Genomic DNA, 27,427 nt, shown 5'->3' on the forward strand with positions numbered 1-27,427 from the left:
CAGAGTTCAGTATTGGAATAACAGGGAGAACAAAAGCCGTAGGTTAAATAAGTTCAGACCAATTTCCCATAAGCCAATATCCCTTCCAAGTGAGCATTATTTGTTGCTATAGATGGTTGCTTCCATGTAGAAACCAAATTTGAATGGGGCTGGAGACGCTGCAACCTTCTCACCCGCTCAGAGAAGGTCTTCCCAGGTCAGGGGTATGACCGGCAGTGGAAAATCCACGTGGAGAGCTGGGGTTTGCCACCGTTTCCACTCTATTTGTTCTGCGGATAAATAAATTAAGGCCTGGAGTCTTCATGGCTGTCAGTGTGCCACCTTTGAATGTCTTCTCTTAGAGAAATAGGAAAGCTAACCACATGTTCAAATTGATCCTAACTGTTACAGGAAGGCTTCTGAGCAGTTCCAAGACCATCTTTTTCCACTGAGTTTGTATTACAAAATATTTCTGGAATTAGATGGAGCAAGAAAAATAACTTCTCTTTTTCTTCTTCCTTTCTTCCTTTCTTCCTTTCTTCCTTTCTTCCTTTCTTCCTTTCTTCTTCCTTTCTTCCTTTCTTCTTCCTTTCTTCCTTTCTTCCTTTCTTCTTCCTTTCTTCCTTTCTTCCTTTCTTCTTCCTTTCTTCCCTTCTTCCTTTCTTCTTCCTTTCTTCTTCCTTTCTTCTTCCTTTCTTCTTCCTTTCTTCCTCCTTTCTTCCTCCTTTCTTCCTCCTTTCTTCCTCCTTTCTTCCTCCTTTCTTCCTCCTTTCTTCCTCCTTTCTTCCTCCTTTCTTCCTCCTTTCTTCCTCCTTTCTTCCTCCTTTCTTCCTCCTTTCTTCCTCCTTTCTTCCTCCTTTCTTCCTCCTTTCTTCCTCCTTTCTTCCTCCTTTCTTCCTCCTTTCTTCCTCCTTTCTTCCTCCTTTCTTCCTCCTTTCTTCCTCCTTTCTTCCTCCTTTCTTCCTCCTTTCTTCCTCCTTTCTTCCTCCTTTCTTCCTCCTTTCTTCCTCCTTTCTTCCTCCTTTCTTCCTCCTTTCTTCCTCCTTTCTTCCTCCTTTCTTCCTCCTTTCTTCCTCCTTTCTTCCTCCTTTCTTCCTCCTTTCTTCCTCCTTTCTTCCTCCTTTCTTCCTCCTTTCTTCCTCCTTTCTTCCTCCTTTCTTCCTCCTTTCTTCCTCCTTTCTTCCTCCTTTCTTCCTCCTTTCTTCCTCCTTTCTTCCTCCTTTCTTCCTCCTTTCTTCCTCCTTTCTTCCTCCTTTCTTCCTCCTTTCTTCCTCCTTTCTTCCTCCTTTCTTCCTCCTTTCTTCCTCCTTTCTTCCTCCTTTCTTCCTCCTTTCTTCCTCCTTTCTTCCTCCTTTCTTCCTCCTTTCTTCCTCCTTTCTTCCTCCTTTCTTCCTCCTTTCTTCCTCCTTTCTTCCTCCTTTCTTCCTCCTTTCTTCCTCCTTTCTTCCTCCTTTCTTCCTCCTTTCTTCCTCCTTTCTTCCTCCTTTCTTCCTCCTTTCTTCCTCCTTTCTTCCTCCTTTCTTCCTCCTTTCTTCCTCCTTTCTTCCTCCTTTCTTCCTCCTTTCTTCCTCCTTTCTTCCTCCTTTCTTCCTCCTTTCTCAACTTGTACTTTATGTCAAGATGCCTTTGAAACAAATGTGACCTTGTCCCCTGTGTTGAATTGGCTTTCTTGCTCTGTGAACTGTGATATGCTCAAGCGTTATGCTTCAAATCGAGGTTGGCAGACCTCGGATTAGCATGGTGGTATTTGTAACCTCTAGCGTTCTGCATCCCGCTTTTCCGCAGGATCTCCTGCCCTCACTGGCACTGGAACCATTGCTGTCATGGTCGATGATGTCAATGACAATGTCCCCACGTTCGCCTTTGATGTGTATTCCGCCACCGTTCCGGAGGACGCTCCTACGGGGACAGATATTTTGCTCGTAAACTCCTCAGATGCTGATGCTTCTACAAATGCTGTTATTAGGTAGGTCATCTGCTCTTGCTGCATGTAATACTGCCTCATACCTTGCCTGAGGATTATTCTATTTCCCCCATTGTCCATCACCAACATTCCATAAAGCTGTGAGACACAGGAGGACAGCTGTGTTTGTGCAGAGAAATGATTTCAACAAATCTGGGCTTCTTTGTTTTATCTTGTTTATGAGCTTCTTAAGTGATGCTAAGGATGAGGTGCAGTGTTATTTTAGCTATTAATAAGTGAAAAGCAAATTAATTTAGCTGCTGCCTGAGTGTAATTGCCAGTGGGTTAGAGCTGTAGTCCTCAAGAGGTTTAGAGGTAGAGAAAATTAAATAAATAAATAAATGTGGGGAAAGAACCCCCAGAACCCAACAAAACATAAATGGACTAAGCATTTCAGCTTGCAGTGTTTATGTATGGATTCTCTGTAGAAAGGAATAGGATATAGACAGCCATCAAATACTTATGCATATACAAGCATCAGCTGTAGGAAACACATTTGCTGCAAAAGCTGACTTTGGGGCACAGTTAAGTAGCAGAATATCTTTTTTTCAGTTATGTTCATGCAAAGCCATGCACCCTGAGAAAACTGCAGGATGTATTTTACAGCTCCAGTCATCTTTAAACCTTAATTTTTATGTTAGGCAAATCTGGAAATCAGTTTCACCCTTTTTTGCATAAGTATGACCAAATCAGTGTTAACTTTGTAATAGCATACATATGTTTGAGGAAGGCTTCAGTGTCTGCTTTTGAACCTTAAATAGTTTTTCAAACCTGATGATTGTTTCTCCAGACCTATGCATTTGTAATAAATTAGACAACCATATTTAGAATAGAATAGATTAGAAATAACCAGGTTGGAAAAGACCTTTGAGATCATCAAGTCCACCCTATCACCCAACACTATCTAATCAACTAAACCATGGCACCAAGTGCCCCATCCAGTCTCTTTTTAAACACCTCCAGTGATGGTGACTTCACCACCTCCCTGGGGAGCCCATTCCAATGGCCAATCACTCTTTCTGTGAAGAACTTCTTCCTAACATCCAGCCTAAACCTCCCCTGGTGCAGCTTGAGACTGTGTCCTATCACCCAACAAGCTAATCCACACTTCACATGAGATGCTGCAGACCACTGAACAGTCCACAGCAGCTACAACCTGCCTTGCTGCTGCCTCCACATCTTGTCATGTAGTCAGTAACTTCCACTGAAAGCCAGTATGTTCCTTGGTCAATCAGTGCTCAGTTAATGTCTTCAGTTTAGAAGGAAAATTTTACAAGGCAAGGCATAACATTTATCCCATTCAGTAAAAAGCTAGAATGTGTCATTATTGCTTTAAATGCCAAGTGGTTTGCAGAGCTCAGTTGATGCAGCTCAGCTAGGCACTGGGCTGAACACTGGCTATTCCCAGTTTCACAGAGAAGAGTAATGAAGATGCTGAGTGGCAGTGACAAGCTGAAGATTATCCACTGATTTATTGCAACTGGAATAGAAAGCAGATTCGTATTAGTTACTAATCGCTCATCTCGGCACATTTAACTATTGTGACTTCAAACATCTGTGTTTCCAGACTCACAAAACAGAATAGAAAAGTAGCTTCTTGATTTACTTTTGTTAGTTCACCTCAGCTCACTCTTCAAAGTGCAGAAGAATATTCCTGTGGTTGTCACTTATTTTTTTCCTTTTTAAGAAAAGGAAGTAAAACAAACCAGAGCTATGTTGTGTCAAAGCAAGTGTGTGTAAAATGCTGTCTCATTTTCTTTCCAGATAGCTACAAGCCCCAAATAGATACTCAATGTTTTTGGTATCTTTAAATATTTGAAAAGCCTCCAAAATTACTCTTTATTAATTGGTGAAACAATGAAGCTTTTAGTTCTGTTCACTCTTACCCTAAGAAACTGCTTCTGGCAAGCTCCTTTAGAAAAAAAGAGATCCATACAAAGCAGGAACGATTGTGTGATCACATTGCATAATCAGACATTATCAGGGTGCTCTTGGATCTCTTTAGTGTAGCTGCATTGGTTTCATATCTCTGCCATTAGTCTTAGTCATCCACTCTGTACTTTGCAGTAGAATAGTTGATAAAACTATTTTATTCCTTTTTTTTTAAGTAGATATTTTTAAAGAGTCTTCAGGTTTTGTTTTACACTTTTTAGACTCAGGAATATGTTTTGTTTTACTTGGACAGAATTTGTCCAGATTCAGCAATCAAAGTAATGCAAATCTCAAATATAGAACCAGAGAAGCATAGAATGGTTTGGGTTGGAAGGAACCTCCACGTCCAGACATGCCAGCTGCTCTTCTCTGTTTTTGGTCATAACCTGCAAAGTCATTATAAAAGGCTGATTGCCCATTGGAATGGGCTGCCCAGGGAGGTGGTGGAGTCGCCGTCATTGGAGGTGTTCAGGAGGAGACTTGATGGGGTACTTGGTGCCATGGGTTAGCTGTTTAGGTGGTTTGGCTTGGTTGATGGGTTGGACGCGATGATCTTGAAGGTCTCTTCCAACCTGGTTTGGTTTATTCTAAATAAAGGTTTATTCTGTTCTATTCTATTCTAAAGTTGTTACAGTCAGTGCACACCTGAGCAGTCTTTATGCAGTCTTTATGCCAGTTGTCATCATTGAAGTTTTGGGAGTTTGGGGTTGTTTTTTCATTTGGGTCTTTTTTTTTTTGGCTTGGATTTAGATTTTTTTGGTAACTCTGCTGGGACACGCTTGCCTTGTCCAGTTGGTTTGCATGCAGTGATGCTCAGATATAAATCAGACTGTCCTGTGGCAAATTTCATTTATCTTTATTCTTCTTTATTTTTCAACTTTTTTTAGAGGGCTGTAATGTCATCTTTCCAAAGCTAAAGCATTAGCTGCTCTATGCATGTGGAAAGACAGAAGAGAAAGTCTTCATCTTCTGCATCACCTCACACGGGGTTAAAATACTGCACATCACAGATGAAGTTTGCCTGCTGGTATTTAGGGAGATTTAAGTGGCTTTGTGCACATTCTTTCCACCCTAGATGCACATTGCTGTGGCTGGAGAATAATCACATATGGCCATCATATTATGTCATAATTAAGCAATTAAAGAATGCTCATGGCATTCTGTAGCAATTAATGACTGAGCAGGAGAAGTTGCCACAGCTTATTACACAGGCTGGCTGTCAGTCCTCTAGGTAAAGCTTCTGGCCTTTGTTATTACTCTGTCATAAACTGTTCTGATTTAAAAAAAGGTGAAGGGAGTATTGCTTTCTGTCTTAAAAGCCATTTTCCTCTGAATTGTTCACAGAATCATACTCCTCAGAAAAGCTGCTAACTGTGCTGCATCAGGCTTCTCTGAAGAAGCAATGTTAATCACAGCTGTGCTTGGTTTGGTTGGAGTTATAACATTCTGTATCTGAATTATTCATTTAAGCCACCTTTTGTTTCCTTTGTTTTGTAGAAAACCCATTATCTGAATTAACAAAAAATACAATGTTAACCAAAGGTCAGGTTGGATAAGGCTTTGAGCAACATTGTCTAGTGGAAGGTGTCACTGCCCAACTAGATTTGTAGATTCATAGAATGGATTGGGTTGGAAAGGACCTTAAAACTGTTCCCTTTCATCCTGTCACTACTAGCCCAAGTAAGGGGTCTCTCCCCGGCTCTCCTGCTTCAGGTACTAGAAGGCTGCTCTAAGGACTCCCTGGAGCCACCTTTTCTCCAGGCTGAACAGCCCCAACTCTCTCAGTCTGTCCCCATAGGGGAGGTTCTCCAGCCCTCCTCTGGACCAAATCCATCAATTTAATGTCCCTGTTATGCTGCAGGCACCAGAACTGGATGCAGTGCTCCAGGTGGGGTCTCACAAGAGCAGAGTAGAGGGAAACTGGATGATCTTTAAGGTTCCTTCCAACTCAAATCATTCTGTGATTCCCATATCATTGAGACTTGTTCTGTATGGACACAAGAAATCTATCAAGCTACATTTGAGAAGCACCAGAAATGTCATTAATGACAGATCTTGGAATATGGAACAGAAAAAAGGTGAAGACAGGTGGACAGATAGGAGAAAATCCATGGGCATCCATGTTACCCATCTGCATGATGGTCTGAAGAGTGTAGAAAATTGTTGCCTTAAGGCAGCAAGCTCCCTTAGGAAACAGTGATCACAGTCTTCCTTGTTTTTTCTTTCGACCAGCTATCGGCTTACTGGTGGCAATTCGCAATTCACAATCAACCCATCAACAGGACAGATCATCACCAGTGCTCTCCTCGATCGAGAGGTGAGGGAGAACTACACTCTGGTGGTCGTGGCAAGCGACGGGGGCTTCCCCGAGGCTCTCTCCAGTTCCACCAGCGTGCTTGTCTCCGTTGCGGACGTCAACGACAACCCACCCAAATTTCAACACCATCCCTACGTCACTCATGTGCCATCACCCACGACTTCAGGTAACTTGATCAGTGGCAGCGCTTGGGATATCTCAGATATCTTAGCAGAAGGCAAAGCTATGCCATAAGTCTGCAGAAGAGAAGGCTCCGAGGTGACCTAATTGTGGCCTTCCAGTATCTGAAGGGGGCCTACAGGAAGGCTGGGGAAGGACTTCTCAGGATCTCAGGTAGTGATAGGACTAGGGGGAATGGAATGAAGCTGGAGATGGGGAGATTCAGGCTAGATGTGAGGAGGAGGTTCTTCACCATGAGAGTGGTGAAACCCTGGAATGTGTTGTCCAGGGAGGTGGTCGAGGCCCCGTCCCTGGGGGTGTTTAAGAGCAGGCTGGATGAGGCTCTGTCCAGCCTGATCTAGTGTGGGGTGTCCCTGCCCATGGCAGGGGGGTTGAAACTAGATGATCCTTGTGGTCCCTTCCAACCCTGAATGATACTATGATACTATGATACTATAAATGTTTGTGAGATGTTCCTCTGCAGCTGTTCTCCAGGTTTTGTTGTATTTCTGTTGCATGGGAATGAATAATGGCAAGGCTCAATATAGCACCCACAGTTTGGCAGTTGTTTTCAGTTTGTTCCTTCCATCCAAATTCAATTATTTTCCTGCTGTGATATATGGAAGACATAGTGGAAGTGAGCATCCACTCAAATAAGTCATTACATTATTTTGCTAGAATTAGGAAGGCAATGGCTGCTTTTTTTTTCCCCTCTCTGAATGTCTCCTGCATGTAGATGTTTGTTTTCTGCTCTGGGCAATTTTTACAGAGGATTGTGTCAATTACTTCCCACAAGGCCATATCTCTACCAGATGCAAACTACATTGCCTTTCCTTGGGCCAAATGGTGAAGTAAACTTAAATAAATATAGGGCCAAGGAGCAACTTTCCTTTTGTGGAACCTACAGCCAAATTAAAGTAACTTCACTCGATGCAGGAATTCACTTCTGAGTCAGTTTACGTTTAAGCAGACCTGATAAATAAATACATTAGAAATGAGCACATCCAAAATACTAATATTTCCCATTTGTAGAACTGGCATGGCAAGGGGAAAGAGGGGAAGACTACGTGCATTGGCATGAGGATGGAGAGAATTTGCTGAAGCATTCTGCTGGTTTGAGTTGCTGGGCTTTTATTTTGCCCTCCAGGACTTCAAATAAACTAATACTGGGTCCTTTACTATCTCCAAAGAGTAAAAGGATTTTATAAGATGATCACCAAATTTACAATGAGGTTACTGTGTTCTGCACAGTGCAGTGGCTGTGCAGCAAAGCGCAGGTTGGCTGTGGAAGCGCTATGTGTTTTCACGTGCGGGCACGTACGTGGATGTGTGATCCTGCAGGGAGGATTCCAAGACAAACAGTTCACAAAACAAAATTTCCTCTAAAAGAATTAAAACATATTTAAAAAAAAAAAAAAAAAAAAGGGCTTATTTCCATGTCTTGGATTTTCTTTCTAAATTCTAAACAATTGCAAATACTTCTCCTTTTTATGGAAGAATAAATTTGTTTACGTTTCTTCCCTTGTTTCCAGAACAACATTATGAAATTATTTTATTATGGCCTTGGTGAATCTTTCTGCAGCCTGACTAGAGCACAGTGCCTTTGTGGGGCTCTTTTAGGGGCCTTTCTTTAAATTCACTTCTGAGGAGTACACAGGTTTAACTCAAGTTACTGCTTGACAGCCTGCTGAACATGAGCCAGCAGTGTGCCCAGATGGTCAAGAAGGCCAATGGCATCCTGGCCTGCATCAGGAATAGTGTGGCCAGCAGGAGCAGGGAAGTCATTGTGCCACTGTACTCAGCACTGGTTAGGCCACACCTTGAGTACTGAGTGCAGTTCTGGGCCTCTCAATTTAAGAAGGATATTGAGACTCTTGAATGTGTCCAGAGAAGGGCAACAAGGCTGGGGAGAGGCCTTGAGCACAAGCCCTATATGAGGAGAGGCTGAGGGAGCTGGGATAGTTTAGCCTGGAGAAGAGGAGGCTCAGGGGAGACCTTCTTGCTCTCTCCAACTCCCTGCAGGGAGGTTGTAGCCATGTGGGGGTTGGTCTCTTCTCCCAGGCAATCATCACCAGAACAAGAGTGCACAGTCTCAAGCTGTGCCAGGGGAAGTTTAGGCTTGAGGTGAGGAGAAAGTTCTTCCCAGAGAGAGTTGTTAGCCATTGGAATGTGCTGCCCAGGGAGGTGGTGGAGTCACTGTCCCTGGAGGTGTTCAAGAGGGAATTGGATGTGGCACTTGGTGCCATGGTTTAGTAGTCATGAGGTGTTGGGTGACAGGTTGGACTTCATGATCTCTGAGGTCTTTTCCAACCTTATTGGTTCTATGATTGTAAGTTTTCTGGTGATATCTTTTTGAATGCTTTTTGTCCAAAACACTTTATGACTAGAAACATATAGAAAATCTAAGCTGTGTTTAATCTGGTTTTAACTTGGCAAAAAATCTAGGGATGAATGCACTTTTTATTCGCAGCTTCCTTGGCTGATAGCTCACTTTCATTTCAAAGGAAATGTTAATATCTTGTCACTTTAATTTGAAAGGTTGTTGACAATGAGGTTGCTAGCAAGCCTGGTGTCTATTAAAAAGCAAAACAAAGTTTGTTGTAAGCCAATATACACTATCTTGAATATTTCAAACCCCCCCCCCCCAAAAAAAAAAGAAAATGAACAAACCCTTGTAACTTGATCAGGACCTTTGTTTTCATTCCAATCACAGAATAGCTGGTGTGCAGTTTGAAAGAAAAAGCTTCATTTCCTTGTTAGCTTTCATCAAGTTTAAAAGGCAGAACTAGTAATAATAATAATAATAATTAATAATATAATATGCTTAACTGAGGCAGAAATCTTATTTGTTTTAAACCTTTTTCACAAGGATTTGAATACAGTTCTTGTCTAAATATTCCTCCCTCTGGAATACAAATCATTGCACATGACAAATAGTGACATGAAGTATAGTTTTAAGGGGATGCTGTCAAAGTCATTCTGGCCTGTAAATGATTTTGCCTTAAGAGGCTGAAAACAGCACGATTTTTGTACAGGAGTGGCTGTTTTCTAGCTTTTGGTACCAGTAATACATCAGCTGAGTGTTTTGCAAATTGGTTGGACAGTGTCAAATTTGAAAGACATAGCATGCATTATATTAGATTTGAGACCCTACCTGGAGTACTGTGTCCAGCTCTGGAGTTCTCAGCAGAAGAAGGGCATGGAGATGTTGGAGCATGTCCAGAAGAGGCCACGAAAATGATCAGAGGGATGAAAGACCTCTGCTGTGAAGAAAAGCTGAGAGTTGGGGCTGTTCAGCCTGGAGAGAAGGTTCCAGGGAGACCTCTGGCCCTTCAGTACTTAAAGGAGGCCTATAACAAAGATGAGGGTGATCTTTTTAGCAGGGCCCATTGTGACAGAATAAGGAGAGATTTAGCCTGGCTATAAGGTAAAAAATATAAATCATGCTGAGGGTGATAAAACCCTGGCACAGGTTTCCCAGAGAGGTGGTAGAAACCCCATCCCTGGAAATACTCAAGGTCATGCTGGACAGGGGATCTGAGCAACCTGATCTAGTTGAAGATGCTCACTGCAGGGGGATTGAAAGGTCATCCAAGCCAAACCATTCTGTGATTCTGCTCTCTTTTGTACATGCATTTCTCTGAATGCACTGTGACCTCCTTTTCAAACCCACATTGTTTTTGTCCATGTCCAAGTCTTGTGGCCTCACACACTGTCATCTTGGGGGGAAAAAAGAACAGAGTGTAAGGAAGAGCACACTGCTCCAGGACATGCGTCTGAGTGAAAAGGTGGCATCAGCCTTCTGCAGCCTTGTGCAGCTGGCACATTCATTAAAGATATGCCCTAACCTCGTTCTCTGTTTCAGGTTCATTCGTGTTTGCTGTCACTGTCACCGATGCGGATGCTGGATCCAACGCGGAGCTCCATTATTCCCTTGTGGGGAAGAACTCTGAGAAATTCCACATTGATCCAGCCAGGGGGGCGATCCTGGCTGCAAACCCGCTGGCAGGGGAGTCTGAACTCACCATTTCTGTTCACGTGAGGGACGGCGGCCGGTACCCCAAGATAGACTCCACAACCGTCACTGTGAGGTTCGTGAACAAAGCAGAATTTCCTCGTGTTCAGGCGGATCAGGAGACCTTCGCCTTCCCTGAAAACCAAGCAGTTGGCACGCTTGTCACCACTGTCTCTGGCTCTTCAGCCAGAGGAGGCTCCTTGTCTTACTACATCGCCAGTGGTAACCTGGGTAGCACCTTTCTGGTCGACCAGGCAACAGGACAGCTTTCCATTGGACGGGCTTTAGATTTTGAAGCCATACAGAAATATGTGGTTTGGATTGAGGCCAGAGACACAGGCTTTCCTCCCTACTCCTCGTATAAGAAACTAGAAGTGACGGTGATAGACATCAACGATAATGCACCAGTGTTTGAGCAAGACCCCTTCATTGCAGAAATAGTGGAGAACCTGTCCCCACGGAGGATACTGACTGTGGCTGCGGTCGACAGGGACAGTGGTCTGAATGGACAGCTAGATTATGAAATAATTGAGGGCAATACAGAAAATAGTTTCAGTATCAATCGAGCCACTGGTGAGATCAGAAGTGTCAGGCCCTTGGACAGGGAGAAACTGTCTCGATACATGCTAACCATAAAAGCTTCAGATAAAGGCACCCCGCTCCAGAGCACAACCGTCAAAGTTATCATTAATATTTTAGATGAAAATGACAATGCTCCAAGGTTTTCCCAGATATTCAGTGCTTCCGTGCCTGAAAATGCACCTCTGGGTTTTACAGTAACCCAAGTCACGACGTCAGATGAAGATATCGGGGTGAATGCAGTCAGTAGGTATTCCATAAGGGATACAAGTCTCCCATTTACCATAAATCCCAGCACCGGGGACATCACTGTCAGCAGACCACTAAACAGGGAGGACACAGACCGCTACAGAATCAGAGTCTCTGCACACGACTCTGGGTGGACAGTGAGCACAGATGTCACTATATTTGTCACAGATGTCAATGACAATGCCCCACGATTTACAAAGCCATCCTATTACCTGGAGTGCCCTGAGCTTCCTGGGGTTGGATTGAAGGTCACCCAAGTTTCAGCTACTGATCCTGATGAAGGGTCAAACGGCCAAGTCTTCTACTTCTTAAAATCCCAGTCTGAGTTCTTCCGAATTAATGCAACCACAGGGGTAATTTTCAACAAGCAGTATTTAAGGTACCAAAACTCCAGTGGTTCAAGCAATGTCAACATCAACCGGCACAGCTTCATCGTTACTTCTTCAGACCGAGGCAGCCCTCCATTAATGAGTGAGACAACCGTCACCATTAACATAGTAGACAGCAACGACAACGCGCCGCTGTTCCTCGCTCCTAAATACTTTACTCCTGTTACTAAGAATGTGAGGGTTGGTACAAACTTAATCAAAGTTACTGCAGTGGATGAGAAAGACTTCGGCTTGAATTCTGAAGTGGAGTACTTTATCTCTGAGGAAAGCAAAACTAATAAGTTCAGGCTGGACAGAAGTACGGGCTGGATTTCTGTCTCATCTTCACTAATGGCTGACTTGAACAAAAACTTCCTATTTAAAGTGAAAGCAAAGGATAAAGGTAATCCTCCACTCTCATCTGAGGTAGCTGTTGAAATAGTAGTAACAGAGGAAAACTACCACACACCTGAGTTTTCTCAAAGCCGTATGAGTGTAACCATCCCAGAGAGTCACTCTGTTGGAACAGTGGTCAGGACAGTTTCAGCCCGAGACAGAGATGCAGCTATGAATGGGTTAATCAGATACAATATTTCCTCTGGGAATGAGGCTGGCATCTTTGCTATTAACACAACTACAGGTACACTGACACTAGCAAAACCACTTGATTTTGAGTCACACCAAAAGCACGAACTGGTTGTTACTGCCACAGATGGAGGATGGGTGGCCAGAACAGGTTACTGCAGTGTCACCATTAATGTCGTTGATGTGAATGATAACTCTCCAGCATTCAACCCTGAGGACTACTTTCCCAGTGTGTTAGAAAATGCCCCCAGTGGAACAACTGTTATTCGTTTAAATGCCACTGATGCTGACTCTGGACTTAATGCTGTGATTGCGTATGCTCTTCAGTCCTCAGATAGTGACCTCTTTGTCATCGACCCCAATACAGGAACCATCACCACTCAGGGATTTTTAGATTATGAAACAAAGCAAAGTTACCATTTAACTGTAAAGGCTTTTAATGTTCCAGATGAAGAGAGGTGCAGCTTTGCTAATGTCAACATCCAATTAGAAGGGACAAATGAGTATGTGCCACGTTTTGTGTCCAAGCTTTATTACTTTGAAGTTTCTGAGGCAGCCCCCAAAGGTACTGTTGTAGGTGAAGTTTTTGCAAGCGATCGTGATATGGGAACAGATGGAGAAGTCCACTACCTTATCTTTGGCAACAGCAGAAAAAAGGGCTTCCAGATAGATCAGAAAAGTGGACAGATCTACGTTTCAGGACCTCTTGACAGAGAAAAAGAAGAACGAATCTCTTTGAAAGTCCTGGCAAAAAACTTGGGCAGCATTCGTGGTGCAGATATAGATGAAGTAACTGTCAATGTCACTGTGCTGGATGCCAATGATCCCCCTGTTTTTACCTTAGGAGCCTACAATATACAAATCAGTGAGGGTGTTCCTCCAGGAACCCATGTCACATTTGTGAGTGCCTTTGATTCAGATTCTGTCCCTAGCTGGAGCAGGTTTTCCTATTTCATTGGGTCTGGCAATGACAACAGTGCCTTTTCCATCAACCCACAGACAGGACAGGTGACAGTCACTGCAGAGCTGGACCGAGAAACTCTGCCTGTGTACAATCTGTCTGTGCTGGCCGTTGATTCAGGAACGCCATCTGCTACAGGAAGTGCCTCTTTAGTGGTAACTTTGGAAGATATCAATGACAATGGCCCTACCTTGTCTACCAGCCAAGGAGAAGTCATGGAGAATAACCGTGCAGGGACTCTTGTGATGACCCTGCAGTCATCAGATCCTGACCTCCCTCCAAACCAAGGTCCCTTCACGTATTACTTGCTCAGCACTGGCCCTGCAACCAGCTACTTCAGCCTTAGCACCACTGGTGTGCTGACAACAACAAGAGAGATCGACAGAGAGCAAATCAGCGAATTTTACCTGTCGGTGATTACAAGAGACTCTGGTGTTCCTCAGATGTCTTCCACAGGAACTGTGCAGATCAAGGTAATAGACCAAAACGACAACCCATCACAGCCCCGAACAGTAGAAATCTTTGTTCACTATTATGGCAACCTCTTCCCAGGCGGAATTTTGGGCAATGTAAAACCACAAGATCCAGATGTGCTAGACAGCTTCCAGTGCTCCCTTACCTCAGGAGTCACTAGCCTCTTCAGCATTCCTGGGGGTACCTGCGAGCTATACTCACAGGCAAGGTCTACGGATGGCACATTTGACCTGGCTGTCCTCAGCAACGATGGCTTGCACGGTGCTGTCACCAGCAGCATCCGAATTTTCTTCTCAGGCTTCGTCAACGCCACCATTGACAACAGCATCCTCCTCCGTCTGAGCGCCCCCAGCGTGCGCGATTTCCTCACCAATCACTATCTCCACTTCTTGCGCATTGCCAGCTCCCAGCTGACGGGACTGGGCACTGCCATCCAGCTCTATGGGCTGTACGAGGAGAGCAACCACACCTTCCTGATGGCAGCCGTCAAACGCGGCAACAGCCAGTACGTGAGCCCCAGCGGCGTGGCCACCTTCTTTGAGAGCATCAAGGACGTCCTCTTCCGCCAAAGCGGGGTGCGGATCGAGGCTGTGGACCATGACTGGTGTCTGCAGAACCCCTGCCAGAATGGAGGGAGCTGCCTGAGGAGGCTGGCGGTAAGCCCAGCTCTGAAGAGTCACGAGAGTGTCCCTGTCATCATCGTGGCCAATGAGCCACTGCGTCCCTTCGTGTGCAGGTGCATGCCGGGTTACGATGGGAGTCTGTGCGAGACGGACATCGACGAATGCCTCCCTTCTCCCTGCCACAACGATGGGACTTGCCACAACTTGGTCGGAGGCTTCTCATGCAGTTGCCCAGAGGGCTTCACTGGCATAGCCTGTGAGAGGGATGTCAACGAGTGCCTTTCACACCCGTGCAGAAATGGTGCTGCCTGCCAGAACTTCCCAGGAAGCTTCAGCTGTGTCTGTAAAACTGGCTATACAGGTATGCTTTTGCTTCTCTGTATCTTACAGTCCAGAAGAGATGGAAGGAGGGTGGAAACTGCCTTTTTGCTACAAGATTGTCTGAATACGAACGTGTCCAATAGGTAAAGAGGTCATGCAAAATGAGGTATTTTTGGTTATGAAAACTTAGATGACTTAAGTGTCCACAGTGTTGGTTTATTTTAGCTCTGCCCTCAGGCAAATCTCACTTAACAGATTTGCATTGGAACAGAAAGATTTTTACAAGAGCTATTTTGATTTACTAAATAGAGGGTTCAGTTTGAGGCTCCACGCTGCCAGGAGGACATTGAGGTACTGGAGTGTGTCAAAAGAAGGGCAAAAAAAGTGGTAAAGGGTCTAAAGAACAAGTTTTATAAGAAACATCTGAGGGAACTGGGATCATTCCATTTGGAGAAAAGGAGGCTGAGGGAAGACCTTCTTTCTTCCTGCAACTGCCCAAGTAACAAGTGGTAGGAAATGGCTTCAGGTTGCACCATGAGAGGGTTAAACCGGACTGCAGGAAAAGTTTCTTCACTGTAAAGGTTGTCAAGCCCTGGAGCAGGCTGCCCAGGGCAGTGGTGGAGTCCCCATCCCTGGAGGTATTTAAAAGCTGTGGAGATGTGGTGCTGAGGGACATGGCTTAGTGGTGATCTGACAGCATTGGGTTAACAATTGGACTTGATCTTATGGGTCCTTACCAACCAAAATAATTTTATGATTCTAAATGTGCAGAAACCATTTCCAATGCAGTATAATTTTTCTGTTGTTGCTGTTGTTCTGCATGTTATGGTAGCATTTCAAGTCTGCTAGGAGTGTGCCAAGCGGAAAAAAAAGTCAGCCTCTGCCCCAAATTGCTTACAGTCATACAAGACAGAAAACAGATGAAGGGTATGAGGGGAAAAAGCAGAATTCAGGCAAAATGATCAAGCATGCCTGTTCCATATTTTGTCCCTTTTTCATTCCTTTTTTTCATTAAGAACAGAAATGTTTGCAGCACTCCTACTTCTTCTGAGTTGTTTTTTTCTCTCATACTTATTGCACATTTCAGAGAGCAGCATTTTTGCCCAGAGAAGCAGGCTGATGTTTGCTCCTGTACTGACACTTAAGGATGGTCCAAACAATTTTAACCAGTGCTTATGGCCACTTTTTGCAGATGTTGCTTAAAAAGATCTAACCAGAGAACATTAGGCAAGACTTTCATTACCTTTTCTAAGGAGTATTTCTGTATCACAGATACCCCAGGGCAGCCCAGGTCAGCATGGCCATGCTCATTACGGTATGGATATTCAGGCTTGCCACCAAAACTCATCTGTAGCAGTGCTCAGGAGGTTGATTGTTCCTTTGTTTTTTCTTCTTTAACCAGTTGGGTACAGGAGGTGTGATGCACCTTATTGCAAAGGATAAGGTTAATCAAGTTAACAAAGGTTTAACTCCTTCACTTAAAGCACAGCTACAGCAATGGACACACATTCAGCGTGAAAGGTCTGTGGATATGAAGGACACTAATGCAACTCAATCTTTCTCATGAGCCTCACAAATGTACTACTGAGCCTCAGGTCAGGAGCAATTCTTGTTAATTGACAAGCAGTTCTAATTAAGTTACCAGTGCAGGGTTTTATTTCATGTTGTATTAGTACATCAAATTATTTTGCCAGGAGCATGGCAAAATAATTCTAGGGCACCCATCCCCTGTAACTCGTCAGGCCCGTTAGCACCAGAGCTTACATGGGCATATGTTTGCTGTTGCAGTGAAGCAAAACACTTCATTAACTCTAGCAAAGTGTGCCTCTAGCATATAATTTGAAACATTAAAGAAATGTCCAGCTGATTTTTTTTTCCTGGTATTAAAGCTCATATCTTAATGCTCAACCCTTGTGTCAGCTAAAAATAAAGCTCTGCCTGTGACAGCTCAAGAAAAGAAGAACATTTTAACTCAGAAAATGTGATGAGAGACTCTTACAGTTTGAAGTGTTGGATTTCATTCACACTGTGAATTAAATCTGGCATCTGATATGAGCTTTCTTAAACTCCTTGTCAAAACAAATAACTTAAAAATAGGCTACCACTGGGGCAGCCCTCTCTATTTGGGAGTCAGATCTTTTAAAATCAGTTGGCCATTGCAGAATCAAGAATTACTTCAGTGTGTGGAGGTTAAATGATCAAGACATAATCCAAATGGCTCCAAACTATGTAATTAAACCCCCAGATATCTCTGGAATTGAATATCAGCAGAGCTTGTTAGATAAGATCACAATTAATATTCAGTATGTTGCACCATTTTGTGCCTACAGAAGCATATTTGACAGCTGGCTGGGCATGAGCCAGCAATGTGCCCAGGTGGCCAAGAAGGCCAATGGCATTCTGGCCTGTATCAAGAATAGTGTGGCCAGCAGAAGCAGGGAGGTCATTCTGCCCCTGTACTCAGCACTGGTTAGGCCACACCTTGTGTACTGTGTCCATTCTGGGCCCTTCAATTTAAGAAGGACGTTGAGACTCTTGAATGTGTCCAGAGAAGGGCAACAAGGCTGTGGAGGGGCCTTGAGCACAAGCCCTACAAGGAGAGGCTGAGGGAGCTGGGATAGTTTAGCCTGGAGAAGAGGAGACTCAGGGGAGACCTTATTGCTGTCTACAACTACCTGAAGGGAGGTTGTAGCCAGGAGGGGGTTGGTCTCTTCTCCCAGGCAACCAGCAGCAGAACAAGAGGACACAGTCTCAAGCTGCACCAGGGGAAGTTTAGGCTGGAGGTGAGGATAAAGTTCTTCCCAGAGAGAGTTGTTAGCCATTGGAATGTGCTGCCCAGGGAGGTCGTGGAGTCGCCATCCCTGGAGGTGTTCAAGAGGGGATTGGACGTGGCACTTGGTTTAGTAGTCATGAGGTCTGTGGTGACAGGTTGGACTTCATGATCCTTGAGATCTTTTCCAACCTTATTGATTCTATGATTCTATGGTCATGCACATTTAATATTCAATAGGTTCTGCAAAAAAAAAATGCCAGAAAACAGACTGAGAATGCTTGATACAGAGGCTATTATGTCATTGTTATTCTGCCAATAGAAAGGGAACACAGCTGCTGGAGCATTTAATCCTGATTCAGAGATGATTAAAGGTAGCCACAGTGAATGTAAAAATGGAGCTTGGAACTGCTTCATGATGAATCTAAATCTTGAGTACCTCAGCAAAAAGAAAAGAAAGAGACATCCAAAATAGTGGCCTTGTAACTCAGTTTACCATGTACATGGCTTTGCTGCTTCTCTTGGAATGAGAATACAGTCTCATAATTGAATCTGCATGCTTGGTTAACAGAAAAAGAAATAGAAGTATTCACCTGGTACTGCATGAAAGTAGGAATTAGTATTTTCTGAGACAGACCCTCTGTTCACTCTAAATTAGAGTCCATGAGCTGTAGACCTTCATAATGGCCTACCTGAAAACCGAGAGTCTTAACGTTTCCTTGATTTATTATGTTTTTTCAGCTGCATTTCACTTCATCACTCTGCAAAGGTAATGTCATTCTTTTCCCTGAATTGGATTATAGAGACTGATTACCTCAGAGCAACATCATTAGGGTATAAGCAATCTGTTATAATTACATCTCTTAATGGCGATCAGGTTTTGGTTTTAAAATAATCACTTTCTGGAGGGAATATACTTTGTGATTTACAGTAGTTGTCTGCCCTTGCTTTGAACCCTTCATTTCCTGTTTTCCAGGGCTCAGTAAGATGAAGGAATGGAGGTTTGTGAAATTGTTTCAAATGCAAGATTAAAATATTAGAGCAACCACTTAAAAAGGTGGACAAAGAGAACCACAAAACACTGTCAGATCAGCTGAAATCCAGCCCGGGAGCATTCAGCTGATATCTGTTTCAGTTGCAGTTTTCAGTTAAAAAAACCCCAACAACTCAGGAAGTTAGATTTTTGCCTAAACCCCTACATGTGATATCATCAGCTTGAGGTGATGAACGATAAATGCTGATTGCCCTCTGTTATCAGTTATCCAGGGTAATCCTAATTACCATGGTGTTTAGAAAAAAGATATTTCAGCAACAAACCTGAACACCCAGAATCTTGCAACATTTCAGCCGAAAAGAGATCTAAAATCTCAACCAACTGCAACATTCGCCTGCACTGGAGTGTTACTGGGGTGGCTCTGGGTTGGAGTCTCCCTCATCCATAGCACTGGCTTTTCCCTGGCTGGATTTCATGCCCCGAAACACTAATCGAACCTCTGTGATTAACCTAATTCTTTCTGCTGTTCAAATAAAATCGTTCCCCAGCTGAGAAGGGTGTAGTAATGCAAATGTGTGAAAATGGTTCTGGAGAATGGGCTCACGTAAGCAATGATAGCACACACATCTCATTATTTTTCAAGGCACATTACTTAGGTGGGAAAAAGGTTTATCAGAACCTTACTCTTGAATTCGTGTTGTAAACCCTCAGTCAGCAAGCTGTTGTGGTGAATTACCTCTCAAAACCTTTCTAGTTTTGCAAGATTGAGGTCCACTGGCATTCTCTTTCTGAAAAACAGTACAGCTGAGGACCTGGGTTCAGGTGAGGATGATTTTATGCATAGTGGTGAACAAATCCTTATGCTCTTCAGTCCAGTAAGGTCCCTTGAATGATTTATCTGTGCATGAGAAAACAGAGCTGGTGAGGGGTTTGGAGCACAAGCCCTATGAGGAGAGGCTGAGGGAGCTGGGGTTGCTTAGCCTGGAGAAGAGCAGGTTCAGGGCAGACCTTATTGCTGTTTACAACTATCTGAAAGGAGGTTGTAGCCAGGTGGGGGTTGATCTCTTCTCCCAGGCAACCACCAACAGAACAAGAGAACACAGTCTCAAGCTGCACCAGGGGAGGTTCAGGCTGGATGTTAGGAAGAAGTTCTTCGCAGAAAGAGTGATTGACCATTGGAATGGGCTGCCGAGGGAGGTGGTGAAGTCACCATCACTGGAGGTGTTTAAAAAGAGGCTGGATGGGGCACTTGGTGCCATAGTTTAGTGTTGGGTGATAGGTTGGACTCCATGATCTCAAAGGTCTTTTCCAACCTGGTTTATTCTATTCTATTCTAAAATTTTGAAATAGCTAATACTTGTGCAAGTTCCTCTAGTCAAGGAAAAGTCTTCTCTAAAACTCCATTTTTCCTTTTTCTCTCCTCAACTTGCATTCTTACACTGAACAACCAGAGTGATAATTCCCAAGTTATGCTTTTGTCCTGCTGATATCTGGACTCCTGCTTTCTGAGATGGGCAGGCTTAGCATGCATTTAAAGAGGAAAAATAAGCTCCATCGACATCTTTGTTGGATCATTAGTCCAAATGTAAATAGATAACTTTTTTCCCAGGCCTTTAGCACTTCAGTGAGTGGCAGAGAATAGTCAAAATGTCGTCATCATCTTAAATAAATATTAGTTTTAATAGCTCCAGTGACTTGTTAAGTCGGAGCATTCGTCTTCTCCTACGTCAAAACAGTGGGAATAAATGCAAACACACTTTTATTAGTTTCATGAATTATTCAAACAATTGTTAAATATTAAAGAGATGTTGCTGTTCCCTGGTTAAAATAATGTGCAGCTAAAATAAACATCCATATTCTGCTGCTGACTCAGCGAATCGTAGCTGAGGAAAAAAGAAGAAGAGTGGCTAGTTAAATCCAGTTGCAAATAAATGAATAGACTTTATTAGCTACACTTGATTTTTTTTGGGGGGTGTGTGTGAAAGCAAACATTATTGAGAAGGGCAAGAAGAGTAAAGGGTCTGGAGAACAGGTCTGCTGAGGGAACTGGGGTTGTTTAGCCTGGAGAAGAGGAGTCTGAGAGGGTAGCTTCTCAGTCTCTACAAGAAAGGGGTTGTAGCAAGGTGGGTGTTGATCTCCCAAGGATCAAGTGATGGGATGAGAGGAAATGGCCTCGAGTTGCATCAGGGAAGGTTTAGGTTGGATATTAGAGGAAACTTCCTGACTGAAAGGGTTCTCAAACACTGGAGCAGGCTGCCCAGGGAGGTGGTTGAATCCCAATCCCTGGAGGTCTTTAAAAGAGACAGAGATATGGTGCTGAGGGACACGGTTTAGCAGCAGACTGGGGAGATTGACTCAATGATCTTAAAGACCTTTTCCAAACAAAATGGTTCTGTGATTCTATGTTTCTGTTTTAAGCATTCCTACCTCACTCTTGCTCTATGCTCTCCTCGCTAAGTCTGTTCTAAAGACCTGAACTATGTACCATCATTTTTGCTGACTTGACCAATCTGCCAGCTTTAATGTTAGCTGAGAGAAAGAAGAGTATTTATTTAGATCAAATTGCAAAAGAGAAAAAAGTAAACCTTATTAGCTACACTTGGGTTTTGTGAAAGCTAAGAAACATCATTGACCTATTTTAAGCATCTCTGTCTCACTGCTGCTACGTGTTCTCCTGGTAAATCAAAGAGCTGTACTATGTACCATAGTTTTAAAGTAAAACAGCAAAAAAAATCTTAACAGAAGAAGTTAGCTCATCCTTCAGTCATGCCCATTAGAGAATAAAACATAAATAAATACCCCCAAAGCATAATTAGATTCAGACACTGGAAATGTTTCCTGGATTTATGGTGAATCTACAGGTTACGTATTAACCACAGGAATCCTCCAGCACTCTGTTTCCATCCTGCTTGGTCACATATGGAGGGCTGCTGCTCACACAGAACTGCCTGCAAACTTCTGTAGGTGGAACAGAAATAGTAGAGGAGGGGGGAAATAAGAGGTTCTCTTAATTGAGTGGCTGAGGTTGTGAAATTCTGAAAGAGCTAGCAGAGTTACTAAGGCACAGTCCTGAGTTTCTACAGTTGTAGGGACCAGCAGTCCCTAAGAACTGCATGTTGTGCATTGCTGTCATGAGAGATTTAAGAATTATGACAAATGTGATATAAAAGAATGGACACCTTCTGTACAAGCTTATGCTGTCCTTTTAAATGTAAATTATATGGTGTGAGAAATAAAGTAATTGTCAGTGTGAGTGCCACACAGATGATCCAAGGGGTGGAACACCTATGCTGTCAGGATAGGCTGAGGGAGCTGGGGTTGTTCAGCCTAGAGAAGAGAAGACTCTGACGAGACCTTAGAGCTGCCTTCCAGTACCTGAAGTGATCCTATGGGAGGGCTGGAGAGGGACATTTCATAAGGGTGCCCAGAGATAGGACAAGAAGGAATGGTTTTAAGTTGAGGGAGAATAGTTTTAGACTGGATCTTAGCAAAAAGTTCTTCAGTATGAGGGTGGTGAGACTATGGAATGAGTTGCCCAGGGAGGTTGTGGTTGCCTCCTCCTTGGGTTGTTCAAGGCTAAGTTGGATGAGGCCTTGAGCAGCTGAGTCTAGTTGAGAGGTATCTGTATGATTCTGTGAAGGCAGTCTTAGCCTTTGCTATAGAGGAGTCTGGAAGAGAGTTAGTGATTTTGCCAGTTTTTGCAGAGAAGCATGAGGGACACTCCTGGCAATACTTTCAAGTTTTTTGCCAAGCAGGCAGCAAAGACTGGCACTGCTGGCCAGTGGGAGAAGTCAGGTACCAAGGGATGGATAGAGTGGGAGTGTTGCTAAACAGATAAAAGCTAAGCAATGAGTAACTTACAAGTGAAGAGCAATACTTCTCTAGTTCATGTTTCCACACAAAGAAAATTTTAGCTCTGTACAAAGAATCCCCTTGTCAGTATTTGGCATCTGCTAAAATCTTTACTTTTGCTCTTGGTTCCCTTCCTTGTTGAAATGATTGATGTGATGTCAGTTTATTCTCTGGCGAATAATATTTACCACATGTGACAATGTCTGCTTGGAAAAGGCTTGTAACCAGGGTAGCTTTTTTTTTGCTCCAGAGGTCTGTGGTCCCTCTGACTCAGGAAGGAGGTTGTAATTGATGAGGAAAAGTAAGAAAAATCATATAATGTACAATAGCAGCCTATGTTCAGTGTGCTGTGTTCATACAGGGTCCAGCAAGGGCTGTCTGTATCTCAGTCACACAATGGAGTACATTCTATAGCAGGGGGAAAAAAAGCCCCACCACTCTTTTCCTTTTACTGCAGCATCTCCTTTTATTTCATGATCTCTCTTTTAGGGACACCAATTAATTAAAAAAATCATCTTAAAATGTTGTTTAAAACTACAAGAAAACCAGCAGGACCTATGTAAACTGATTACAATGAAACACTTGAAAAGTAAAGTTCATTTCCTTGGGCCACATGTTATGGCTGGGTCAGGGCTGGGAGCAGCCAGCACCATGTCTCTGATTCCCCTCTCCATCCCACAGCCACCACTGGTCCCTGGCATCCTCCCTCTTGGCTATGCCTTCAGAAAACTGGTTCATAAGCTCATTACTTAAATACCAGCCTGACTTTCCTATTGACCTGGAAATCTGACCTGGAAATTGCTTTTATTCCCTAACCACAGGGAAAACTTGTGACTCCACTGTCAACTACTGTGAGTGCAACCCTTGTTTCAACGGTGGATCCTGCCAAAGCGGGGTGGAGGGGTATTACTGCCACTGCCCCTTTGGTGAGTATGCTGCTCCTTCTCCCTGCTTGGTCTTTCTTTTCCCAGTGACTATTTCTCAAATCACTATCTGGTTTTTTTATCTTGCATAAACCCAAAGGGTGTGTAAATGGATCCCAGGCTGTGGGCACATGAGGGTCATCTCCCAGCTCATCCATTTTTCCCCAGCTGCAAGAGGGAGAAGCTGGTATTTCTGCCAACACAACAGGAGGTGGAATAATGTGGCAGGGTGGGGTGTGACATCTCAGAGGGGATACACACTAAGGACTCCAAGCAGTGCTTGTACTCCTGCTGAATAACAAATGCTTTTAGGAGAGATGAAGGTTAAGACAACTGTAAATTACAGCAGTATCCTTGTGTCCTGTGCTGCTGCAAAGTGCATGGAATTCATCATGATGTTAAACCTAGAAAAGGGGACTTTGAGATGATACTGAGCAGAGAGAGCTTGGTTTTCTTTTGAGAAATTTGCATTGTAAGCAAAAATTAGCACCCACATTTTTCTGCAAGTGGGGAACACAAGAATAGACATTGGAACTTTTCTATTTAGTCATTTGGTTAAGAAAACCTGACCTAACATCTTTGCTAGCTAACCCACACTAGTACTGGCCCATTCAATTTAATATATATTAATATAAGTTTTGAGTTCCAAAGCCAGAGTACTGTTCCAAGAATCAGAGAAGCATATAGTACTGCCAAAATAGTTTGTTAAGCATTAGAATTTAATTATCCCAAATTTGGCTGGTGGAACGAGCCCAGTAAAGACATAAAACAACATAGATGTTTTAAGGTACCAAGATAGAGTCATGGCAAGATAGGTTCTGAATGCAAATTAATCTAGAATTGTCATTGTTCATCTAGAAAAGCATGAAGTAATTGCAACAGGTAATCAAAAACCAGAGGTACAACTGAGAAATCATCTGCAATGTTTTAAGGATGCTGAAACCCCTCACAACAAAAGTATGCTTTTAATACACACTTCTAACTACCTCTCAATATGGTTTTCTACTAACATGTGGAATGACTTCTTTACTCTGTTTTATTTCCTTTGTTTTACATGTCCTCAGAGTTTATTCATTTCCTAAATAGTCATAGTCCATTGTAAATGTAGCTAATACTCATAAATTAAGTGAGTTTTTTCTCATTGTCACTGCAGTAAAAGAAATCAAGGGAAATGAAGTGACAAAGATCTGGAAAGAAGTATGGAGAATGCTCAAAAAATATTCAAATCAATAAAAACACAGGAAACAATGATGTTTACAGTATGGAATCATAGAATGCTCTGGTTTAGAAGGAACATATAGAGGTCATCTAGTCCAGCCCCCCTGCAGTGAGCAGGGACGTCTTTACCTGGATCAGGTTGCTCAGAGCTGCATCCAGCCTGACCTGGAATGTTTCCAGAGCTGTATGTTGATGCAGAAAGGGTTCTTATCTTCTCACTGGGCAACCCATTCCAGTGTTTCACCACTCTTTGTAAAAAATGTCTTCCTTATATCTACTTCAAATCTACCCTCCTTTAGTTGAAGACCCTCACCCCTTGTCCTATGGTGTTAATCACATATTTGCTTATAATAATAGTACCAAGGACGAGCCACGGCTTGAGAAACAGTCCTGATAACAGCTATAAAAGGAAAAATAAGCTGAAGTTGCAGATTTATTTCCATAACTGCATTAGCAAATGCCCAATTATAATTAACAACCACATTTAACACAGCTGCCAAATTCTTGGGCTTTGTTTTGCTAAAGAAACCAGAGCTCTATGAAATGTGCTTTGCTTTTCAATCGATGTGATTATCATTTGTAAATCAGCTTTTAAGTTTAAATATATGTGCTTAAACCCCCACCTGTGGGTAATAGGATTCCTCTGTTTAAGTTGCATGTTTTTAATCATACATTAGAGGTTTCCTAAAGAACCTGTGTATCGTAGCCGAGTCTGGAGCACATCAGTGCTTTGTTTCTGGGAGAACACCACCACAGCAAGGGAAAAACTATCTGATACCAGATTCTACTTTTCATTTCTGCAGGTGTTTTTGGGAATCATTGTGAGCTGAACAGTTATGGATTTGAAGAGTTGTCCTACATGGAGTTTCCCAGTATGGATCCAAACAACAATTACATCTACATAAAGTTTGCCACTATCAAAAGTAACGCCTTAATGCTGTATAACTACGATAACCAAACCGGAGCGCGGGCGGAGTTCCTGGCCCTGGAAATTGTAGAAGACAGGCTGAGATTCTCTTACAACCTTGGCAGTGGCACTTACAAGCTCACCACAGCTAAGAGGGTGTCTGATGGACAGTTTCACACAGTAATTGCCCGGAGGGCTGGAATGGTAAGGAAAGCTAAAATGAGAATCTTAGACAAGTTCAGCCAAGCAGATTCTGCTTTCACTTGAACTCACAAGAACATCAAATCCAAGAACGTTGTGCTTGCTAGCTTTGGGAAGAAACATAGTTTCATAGTTTCATAGTTTCATTCAGGATTGGAAGGGACCACAAGGATCATCTAGTTCCAACCCCCCTGCCATGGCAGGGACACCCCACACTAGATCAGGATGGACAGAGCCTCATCCAGCCTGGTCTTAAACACCCCCAGGGACGGGGCCTCAACCACCTCCCTGGACAACACATTCCAGGGTTTCACCTTCCTCTTTTCTGTCTTACTCCAGCTGACTCAAAGACCTGTAATGGTTTCTTTAGTATGATGATGAGGATAAAGTTTAATTAAAAAAGCATGTGCCCTGCCCTGTACTCTCAATGTGACAAATGAGAACCAGGAATAATTAATGAAATAAATTACTACACATAAGGCTCATTAAGCGATGCAGATTAGAGGGATGATTATCAAGGAAGACTAATTAACCATAGCTTGCTTACAAAGTAACTACATCACTACAAAAAGCCTCAAAATAATTTTTTTTTTTCTCAGCATTTGGAAAATGGAAGCAGACAAACTTCAAATTCCAGGCATCCCTGACCTCCTTGAACTAGTTCAAAGATTTTTCCAGTCTCATCAGACTGGAAGCCTGGTTTTCCTCTGTAGTATACATAGTTCAAAGGTGCTGCATGGAGAGGGTTTTGGAGGGGGAGAAGTAGGGGAGTTACTTTTCTTTCTGTACCCCAGAAAGCATCTGAGGGGAGGAAGTCTGCCAAAAACTGGACTGGGACAACCAACTGCCATATGCCTGGTAGTCTGATCCCACTCCTACTTTCTGCTTTTTTTCCACCCCAGTAAATGTTTTCTATCCTCTTTTCTCATTTTTTAATAATATTTCCATAGCAGAACGTAAACCAAATGCTCTTTGAGTTCAAGCCAAGCTTTTTGTCTCCACAGTGTTTGATTTAGGAACGAAACCAAATCTATTTGCCATCCATAATCAGTAACTATTGCCCAGCAGCTCCCTTCTCAGGCAGCAATGACCACCGTCGATGCAATCTCATATTCTTCCCATGTTTGAAATTTAAGTCATATAAGAATAATATATGGTCGAGGCTCTGCATTTTGTTTTATGTGTTTCAAGCTAGAAGTGATTCAGGGAACAAAAGAATAAACTGTTCTGCCCAGTATGGCTCCCTCAGAGTCCTTGTAGAGATCTCCCATCATGAGCTTCTGCAGAAGGCATTGCTGCTGAGATACAGCCCTGGTTTATTTTTCAAGCTGCTCTGTTCAGAACACCCTCCTGAAGAGCTCCAGGTCCAGGATGAGGTGTCCATAGGCACAAATGTTCCAAGTGCAGCAAGGAACTCCTTGTGGTCTGGAGTTCTTTGTAGGGTCAGGGTTCTCTCCTGACCTTCCTAAATGGTGCTTTTTTTCTCTCTCTCTTAGTCTTGAGCCTGAACCTGCATTTCAGTTGCATAGTGCAACACCTGACTTCTTGTAACTTACTGCAGGGGGAATGTTTTAATCTTCAGCTGAATGTGCAAATCCAGTTTGTGTGTGTTGTAGGTGTTACACACCCAAATGAGTGGAAGGATAATTGTGATGCTGAGTAATGACTGTTTTAACGTGTCTCAATATCAGATACTTAATAATTTGCATTCCAGCTTCCAAAAAAAGGTTCATCTAAAGCCTGAAAAGCACCAGGCCTCCCATTTTAGGCACTAAATTAGGGTTGTGTTCCTATCAATAAGATTGGAATGGCTAAACATAGGAGCAGGCATTCACCATTGGAATGAATAAAGTGAAATGGATTTAAGAAGAGAATGGAGCAGGAAAATGTTTTACTTGTAGATATGCCAGAGGGCTAGACCATAGAAGAAGAGATAACACAGAAAGGCCTCTTTACAGAACATTTCAGTTATGAATGCTTCAGGCTGAAAACAAACTTTTAAGACAAGCTGTACCTTTGTGTGATTTTGGGTTCGTG

The 27,427-nt window shown here is 43.1% G+C and overlaps 1 protein-coding gene across 1 annotated transcript in view; it reads left to right on the forward strand.

The window, feature by feature from the left end:
• FAT4 (FAT atypical cadherin 4) overlaps window positions 1-27,427 on the forward strand; it is a 161,930-nt gene that overhangs the window by 113,329 nt on the left and 21,174 nt on the right. Inside the window, exons 7-11 of the mRNA XM_068168664.1 lie at window positions 1,765-1,945; window positions 6,107-6,357; window positions 10,216-14,565; window positions 22,963-23,067; window positions 25,086-25,393. Coding sequence (XP_068024765.1) covers window positions 1,765-1,945; window positions 6,107-6,357; window positions 10,216-14,565; window positions 22,963-23,067; window positions 25,086-25,393 — 5,195 coding nt within the window. The remainder of the gene's footprint in view (window positions 1-1,764; window positions 1,946-6,106; window positions 6,358-10,215; window positions 14,566-22,962; window positions 23,068-25,085; window positions 25,394-27,427) is intronic.

Source organism: Melanerpes formicivorus, unplaced genomic scaffold (assembly GCF_026170545.1).
Source record: "Melanerpes formicivorus ecotype bairdi unplaced genomic scaffold, bMelFor1.0.p_v2 SCAF_150, whole genome shotgun sequence".
NCBI lineage: Eukaryota > Metazoa > Chordata > Aves > Piciformes > Picidae > Melanerpes > Melanerpes formicivorus.